Genomic DNA, 9223 nt, shown 5'->3' on the forward strand with positions numbered 1-9223 from the left:
ATATATATATATATGTATGTATGTATATATATATATAATTTTCTTCAAAGTTTTATTTCTAATGGAAATTTCTGGGATAGAAGCTCTCATTCTTGCTTTTTACATATTTGCCTTTTCTTTCTTTTCCTTATTTGCGCATGAGCAAAATGATACGACAATGTTCTTCTATCATTCTGTTGTTTGCTTCATCGAAAGTTAACCTGAGGTTAAAAGTAATTTATATTAGTGTTTTATATTTGATTTTACTTGTCCTAACCCGTTGCATTTCGAATATAATGTCGTGAATACTGTTTTGTATATTGTTTTAGTTTGAGGTCTTGTAAGTCCATGAATTCTTCATTTTATGTAAACCTCCAAGTCACGAAAGTCAAACATGTCCTCAGGTTACCTTTCACTGTTGAAGGACTTTGCATAATTGATATGGTCCCTTAATCACTTTGTCATAGACACTCATCAGAGCCACCCAAATAAAGTATGGTGAAATTATTCATAATTTTAAACCTTTTTGTACTGCTATTTGTAAACATTTTAATGCGATTATTTCGATTATTTTTACAGCTTTTGTAAATTATTTTTTTTTAATATTTTTATGAATACTTTTTTTAATGATTACTTCTTAACTGAGCAAACATAAATGTTAGATATAAACTTGAGCCCTAATACAAAAATCAGATGACTCTAAAACCAGATTTTAAAACGGATCAATAAAATATACATAAATCTTTTGCCAGAATTTGAATGGGAAAGGCTTAATGACAGACTTTTTAATAAAGTACAGTACGCCACTCCTCTCACACCCATTGCTTATGATTTTTGCTTCTCTCTCTCTCTCTCTCTCTTCTCTCTCTCTCTCTCTCTCTCTCTCATTATTGTACTTGGTGTTCTAGATGTGACGTAATCTGTATTTATGTATTCATGAAATCACGTTGACTTACTTTACATGTGAAATCCTCTCTCTCTCTCTCTCTCTCTCTCTCTCTCTCTCTCTCTCTCTCTCTCTCTCTCTCTCTTAAGCCGCTGTTTGTCACTCACTGGGCTTATGTGTAATCTCTCAATGACGTCACGAGTTATTTTTCTATCGTACGTTATTATATCCATTCGGTTCCTAGATGGGATCGACCTTTTTGTCTCATTATATTTCAATGACTATATTTTCATTAACACTTGTTTTAACCAGTTTGTCGAAGTCTTTGTGACATTTCTTGATATGCTGTCGATCTATCTTTCTTTCTCTCTCTATCAAGCACAGACACCTATTGGCAATCTGCTGTCAATTAACGTCGTTATTTTCACTCAATTCTGTTCAGAATCTGCGCACAAATGTCTGATATTTCTCCCTCTGGAAACTCTGGCGTTCCGTCTCTTCACCACACAAGACCCAAACGTGTTTTTCACACATTGAACCTAATTATGTCTCGCGTCCTACTAATTGTTTCTTTTACTTCGCGATTTTGTCTTGTGCCTGCCGGGTAACCCTTCACTGCCCTCACCTCCACCACGGATTCCCCTCCTCACCACCACAATCCTACACTGATCAACAACGCCCCTTACCCCCACCCCTATCACCAAAAACTCCATCCACAACCCCCTTCTTTTTCTCCTTCCATCCTTCCTTCCATCCTTCCTTTCATCCTTCCTTCCGCACGGAATGTTCATTTTTTTTTTTTCCTTTTCCAACATCTTCCTACCTCCCTCTGACCTCTACCCTTGCCCAAAATCCGTTTCGTGTCCTTCCTGTGCCCCTCGGAGCAGCGTGACTGGGGACCACGCATCCCCTGACCTTGGACCAGGTCAGGTCGTTCCCCGGGGGTATAGAGACATCCTCACAGGTCAGTGTTTTTCTCTCTTTCCACATTTTTTCTTATATATTTTTCCTATATTTTTTAGTCTTCTCTGTTTTAATTATTTTCCCTCCCACTTAGTCTACCTAGAGAGCACCGTAGTTAGCTTTTCTCACACTTCGTAGTCGCTTGGACGCTGCTTTTGTTGAGATGTCCAGCATTTAGTGAAAGGCAGAGAGAGTGTAATGAAGGCTGACGAGAAGAATGACTTGTCATGAATGTAAAACAGTTATTTCATTGACTAAGTATACCATGACTCATTAATCAAGTGGGACACATATTCTGATCCAATAATTCTGTCACAAATTTGTGAAATTGGTCAGGAACAGTCCCACATGAGTAAGATTTACGACATGAAGTATAAACAGATTGCTAGATTATTTCCTTATGATTTCAGCATTCCAGATTCAGACTCAAAAAGAAAGAAATAAATTCTTTGTATCCCTAACAGATAAATTAATAAAGCTTTTTCACTGACCCTTTCAGTGGAAGCATCAATAATATGTGAAAATTTAACTGATCCCCGTCATTCCCACTGAAAAAGCCGTAGAGAGAAGTTGAAGCAGTTGTTCAAGTCATATAAATAGGTAGATTTTTTTTTTTTTTTTTTTTTTTGCTTTGTTTCTGTCTCTTAAACATGGCAGTTACTTGTAAAAAACAAAAGAAAATCTCCTACCATAAAGTAATTGACGCTGAAACATCATATATATATATATATATATATATATATATATATATATATATATATATATATATATATATATATATATATATATATATAGCCTCATCGAAAATGCAGCCTGCCCAAGCGACTTGCATGTCAAATGTATATTTATTTCACAAAGAACTGCATCCGTGACTCTTCAGACAACTAACTTATTTCCTCTTATTCAAATCTTCCAATAGAGACAAAAAAAAATAGCTAATTCTTTTAAATCTTCCAATAGAGACAAAAAGAAGAGCTAATTCTCTCCTTTATTAAATAGAATATTTCCTTAACCCTGAAATCCCTTCTTTCTTTCCAAAGACTCTTAATTAATTCTTAAAATAATCTGACTGAGTTATACGAGACCCGTAGAGTATCACAAGTAGAATGAAGGCCCCATCTCATTTGACAGATGTGGTCATACATAGATAGTATAGATACGTCAGATTGAATGGAGAATATTGATTGAACATTTATTGATCGTGTCACGGTCAGTTTTGATAGCATTGCTTAGACATAGAGAGTTAATGTGTAGGAATGTTCTGTTCCAGTAGGGATCTCATTGTATGTGTTTATGAACTTGATGATTATTGTACATTATCCATTGCTAGACCTTAACCATAAGCTCTTGTGTATATATTTGTATATATAAAGATACTGTATATATACTGTAAATAAAATTACCCAGCAAAACATCCTCAATAATTATTGAAAAATAGTTACTGTAAATAAGTCATTTTATGATTAAACTGATTAATCATCTCCTAGTTTAGTCCCTTCATAAATGGATTGCAGACTCTTGTTTCAAGTGCTATCTGCACAGCACCATCTAGCGAGTGTATTGTGATACCTCATTTTCATGTGTGTTTTGACATGGAACAATGCCATATAGCCATTTTTATTATCATCTTCTCATTCAGATATTGTTTATGCATTCAGTACAGCGCTTTTGAGAATCTGCTTTTTTGTGCAAGTAGCAGCATCTTCATCAGAAGCATCTTACGAGTAAAATTGCACCGCGTAATGTACTGATCTCACGTGAACTCATAAAACATTAGCCAGTACTGAAGACGTGTGTACTCTTATTCAACCATGTTCATTGACCAAAACTTGTACATATTCCTCTCCCATGGCCCCCTCCATTACACAGCTCCAAAATGAAATGAAAGGTAATGTTGATGTTCCGGACAATACCTCTTGTATCTTGTGCTTGAAAATTACGTCCCGTCAGATCAAACCCCACAGCCCCCACCACCCCCCACCCTCTTTGTTCTCTAATTTCTATTGAATCTATTCCATTTTTTTATCAGTCTGTCAAAGTTATTTTTACATGTAGATTGATGACATCTTCCCCACCTTCCCCTCCGTTAAATGACATCCCCACCCCCCTTCTCCCTGGCTCCTGAGCCTTCATAGTAGCTAAATTTTAGTTTCCTTAGAAATTTTGCAAAACAGGAGGATTTTTTGTGATCCTGTTCGTTAGTGGTTAGGATTCCCAGCTGGTTCGTTTCTTTGTTATTCTCACCAAATTGTTTACTTCCCACTCTAGAGAATATTTTGTTTACATTTTTACTTTTGTCAAGACATGATTAGTGATATGCTCTTAGCATCATAAATTCCGTGGAGATCCAACGTTAAACGCAACTAGTGGCATGAGAAGATATTGTGGTCATCATTGGATGATGGAATATTATAGGTTACAAGTGAATGACTCTTTAGATATAGAGTTGTGGATGATGTCATTTACGCTTCACTTAATTTGCGAAGCTTCGTTGTCTGTAAGTCCGATTCCAAGAGAACATAGAGAGTTGAACCACGGACAAGAATTATTATACATACATTTTTGCTTGAGCGAGTGCATTTTACGGGGACATAATATTGACAATTGCATGTACATAAATCGTTTCCATGTGTTGCTTGCTAATATATAATATATATATATATATATATATATATATAATATATATCCCCTAATATATATATATATATATATATATATAACTATATATATATATATATATATATATATATATTATATATTATATACATTTATATATTAGTATATATATATATATACATATTATTATATATATATATATATAGGAATATATATATAATATATATATATATATAATATATATTATATATTATATACATATAATATTATATAATATATACTATATACATACATATTATTATATATAATATATATATATATATATATATATATATATATATAATATATATATATATATATATATATATATGTAACAAAGCAGGTAGACGAGATATTATCTATGATGAAAAGTATATTTTCAAAAAAATGTATGCTTGCTTATACACTTAGTCTTCTTTTGTAAAAAAAATTAATCTTTGTTATTGTCATTAAACATATCAATAAGAATAAAAGAAACAATACAATAAGAATCCTGATACAACTCTCTTTGACATCACTTGGGCAGACTGACAGCATTAGAGGAAAATTAAAAAATGTTCTTCTGAAATTATTGCTTTTTATCCCCTGCAATTTTATTGCATTTTTTTTTTTACTTTGGCCGTAAGTATGTAAAAGGAGATTGTAAGTCAAAAGGTCAAAGACTTTTACAGGGGAGTTTTCACATCACCCAATTGGATAAGGAGGTAAAGTGTACCATTGAACTTTCATGTCAAGTTCTTTGGTATATCACAAAAGTTTATACTATTTTCGCAACCCCTTGTTGAAACGCATCTGCATATTGCATTCAATTGTGCATGTTGAATTTTTTTTAATCTGTCCCACTGAATGATAAATTTGATAAGTATTTTATTACATTACTTATGTTGAATACCAATTGTGCTTTACAATACTTAAGAAATTAATAATTGGGTTAGAAACATTCAAAATGTATCCTGAAATATTTTACTTTTAAATTATTTTTCTTTCGTTTAATCTGTCTATTAGAATATTATTTGGAGATATTTAAAACTTTGATTGCCTTCTTGATTCATGTTGAAACTTCTCTACAGAATTTACTTTGGGCTTTTAATTCTTTGGTCAAGCATTCCTATCACTTATTTCACAATAAATAATTATGAGAGGGAGTTTTACAAAGTTTCTGGCTATTGAAATGCCAGTGATTTATCGTAAACCATTTACCTATTAAGTCTTTAAACACACACACACACACACACACACACACACACACACACACACACACACACACACACACATATATATATATATATATATATATATATATATATATATATATATATATATATATATATATATATATATATCACAATGCTCTCTCTGCACATAAGTAAAGCAGCATGTTTACATTTACATTCACTGCCCAGTCTCAGAATATTCTCTCTAAGACTTCCATTTATTCCCCGCACAGATGACTTCACGCTCGGGGAGATCCGCCTGGCACTTACCTTGACCAAGGGTCAACTGGAGGTCGAGGTCAGCAGCGCTCGGGGACTCCCCACGGCCACGTCGGGTCAGGATCCAGGTCAGATATCTGTCTGTCTGTTTAATTTCCATCATCTTTTCTAATGCTTTTTGAGACTAAACTTGACATATATTGGTTAGCAAGACGAAACTCTACGCACATTGCTTAGTAAGGTTAAACTTGATGAACTTTGCTTAATAAAACTGACTATACATTTTGCCAAATAAAGCAAAGATCAAAGATTACCTGTGCTTAGCAATAGCGGAGAATTGAAGATACAACTTGCATATGCGTATTGAAACTGATCTAAAAGTTTTTTTTTTTACTAAGATAATGCCTTGCTCGATAAGAAAACTTTAATCCAAGATTCAGCAACTATCCACCATTACCTCCTCTCTGCAGATACCTACGTGAAGATGTACCTGCGAGATGGTGAGAAGCGCCTTCAGAAGCGGAAGACGCGGGTAGCCCGCCACAGCCGGACCCCTAAGTACCACCAGACGTTACGTTACACCGCACACGACGCCCTCGGACGCAGCCTGCTGGTGATGGTGTGGGAGAGACAGAGGGGATTCGAGCACAACCAGGCGATCGGAGTGGCCGAGATCAGCCTATCGAAGCTGGAGAGGAACCAGCCTCTGGAGGGCTGGTACAGGCTCCTGCCCGTCACCAGCGTCATGAGAGAAGATTCGGATTCGGCCGACAGCGTACGCTAAGGGGGATTAAACGCCTTGATGTAGATTTTTCGGTTCTCGACTCTCTTTTGTTTTGGGGGGATTTTCTTTTCGTCTATAGAGAGGAGTGTACTTTTCGAAAGGAAGACGTCGATCCTCTCGTACTTTTTTTACTACTTTATAGATAAGTGGGTTTAAGGAAGGAGATCTCGATCTTCTTTCTTATTCCTAATTTTGTTCTTCTTTAGAGATAAGTGCGATCCAGCCAAGAGGTTTTGATTCTGTATGCTTCCGTAATGTGCGTCGTAACTGAGGAGGTTCTATTAGCAGGTAAATGACTGTTCAAGGAAAAGGGAAACTTTTGATCAAATCTTGATGAGAAAAAAAATATTTTTCAATTAAGTAAATTACGCAAATACGTAAATTAATAAGTTTATCTTACCAGTGTGGACTACTTTGGTAACAAAATGTGCAAATTTAACTATTGTGACCCCAACATGGAATTACAACAAGAGAGACCGAAGACTTCCAAATTTAACCTGTTCTTGGTCAATTGCAAATTAAACATTACTCAAATTAAACATTCCTACAACCTTATTCTGAAGGAAAAAACCCTGACAAATCAGCTGATTCATAGGAACTCTGAAATTTGCGTCTCCTTGAACAAGAATTATTCCTTTTTCTGTTTCAAGACATTAAGATTTATAAATACATGTACAGTAAATTGCCATTATCATTGTTAGTTATTTAATCATATTAGAAGGTTTAAGTTCTGTTAAAATAATATAGAAGAACGGTTTGAAAAGATGAATTTAACTGTTATTGTGTATAAAAGCATGGGACTGTTGGTGATGAACCTGCAATGAATTCAGTTCATTCATTTTATTTTTTCGTTTTCACGCTGACTGCTACTCTCATCTGAACGCACAAATGAAAACTTGTATTCTCGGCCTTTTTCTATGATGTTGTGATGTTTGGTATTAAGATTTAGGAAGCCTATTTCCATTTGTCTCATATGAAATATGCTCGTACCTCGTCATAAGTAGAATGTATATATATATATATATATATATATATATATATATATATATATATATATATATATATATATATATATACATATTTATATATATACATGTGTATACATTATTCATTATTGTGTATACAGTATAATACACACAATTGTTCTTCTATTACTACATACTTGGCTCAATATTTAAAACACTTATAAGCTGTAAACTATTCTAAACTTTTTCTATTCTGAATTGTCCTTAACTGTTTTGATATTCTGTCTAGACTTGCGATCAATATATATATATATATATATATATATATATATATATATATATATATATATATATATATACACAGGTCATATAGCTGTAAGTTTCATAGTAGCTATGAAGGGGGCATCTAGGAAAAGGTTGTACTTATCTTCGAGCAACAGTTTATTTTGCCGACGGCGTTTTGCAATACCCCATTGCATCTTTAAGGCTGCAAAAATAATTACTTCATATATTATAACAAAATTCAAAGAAAGTAAGTAATTAAAATCCACTATAAGGACGGACGGAACCTACCTAAACTGAGTTTAAAAAAATAAAATAAAACATGTATAAGAGAAAGAGGGTAAGTAAAAGTTGAAACGCAGACCAAAATATAAACAAACAACAGGTTATGATATATATAGGTGTGAGGAGGCTGTCTGGGTGTTTAACGTCCTTCACTATAGTGTATTCTAAATTATTATTTGTTTGTTTGTGTTTTGTACAAGAATTTTTTTTTTAATTGCATTCTTGAAGATGCAATGAGGTATTGCGAAACGTCATCGGCAAAACAAACTGCTGTTCAAAGATACGAACTGCCTTTTCCTGGACGTCCCCTTGATTATAATTATAATTATATATATATATATATATATATATATATATATATATATATATATATATATATATATATATATATATATTATACATAGCATTGTATTAATGTGTCTTTGCCGTCGTGAGTTACGATGTATAGTGTCAAAAAATGAGTGGAGAAATAAAATCGCATGGACTGTTATTATAAATATAATATATATGTGATCATAGTTATGTATATTTGTCATATACCGAAGGGTGTCCAATGTTGTTGTGAAAAGTCTAGAATTTTAGAGGTTGTACTATATGCCATTTTTCTATTTGTTTGTAACATCGTTTTCTATGCATTTCGTCATCTGCGTTCGTCACAAGGCGCTGCTCTGCCGTAGAATCTCGCCTGCACTGGCCAGATTTCTGTTCGTGTGCTTATGCAGTTATTAGGGAAGGTTCAGTGTTCTTCTCGTACTGAGAACCGGAGAAGAGAGGAACCATTTTAATACAATGGAAAGGTTTGTTCAGTTCTTTTGCAACTGGTGACTCACTCCGAATTCGTAAACTGCCTGAGTTTAGATTTTTGGCAGTGGAGTGTTTTTACAGGTGAATTTACTTTTTATAAGTTTCATACCACTTAAATTATAGTACTATTGACTTGAAAGATAGAAGTTTATATGAGCCAGGGGAAATGGAGTGAGAGAGGCAGCTT

The 9223-nt window shown here is 33.7% G+C and overlaps 1 protein-coding gene across 1 annotated transcript in view; it reads left to right on the top strand.

Annotated features, from left to right (window-relative positions):
* The window catches only part of LOC135224779 (protein piccolo-like), an 819328-nt gene extending 810760 nt beyond the window's left edge, over positions 1-8568 (top strand). The window contains 3 exon segments of the mRNA XM_064264104.1: positions 1753-1829; positions 5931-6044; positions 6387-8568. Coding sequence (XP_064120174.1) covers positions 1753-1829; positions 5931-6044; positions 6387-6700 — 505 coding nt within the window. The 3' untranslated portion in view covers positions 6701-8568.
* Positions 8569-9223: the final 655 nt, after the last annotated feature.

The sequence above is a fragment of the Macrobrachium nipponense genome, chromosome 12 (assembly GCF_015104395.2).
Source record: "Macrobrachium nipponense isolate FS-2020 chromosome 12, ASM1510439v2, whole genome shotgun sequence".
Taxonomy (NCBI): domain Eukaryota; kingdom Metazoa; phylum Arthropoda; class Malacostraca; order Decapoda; family Palaemonidae; genus Macrobrachium; species Macrobrachium nipponense.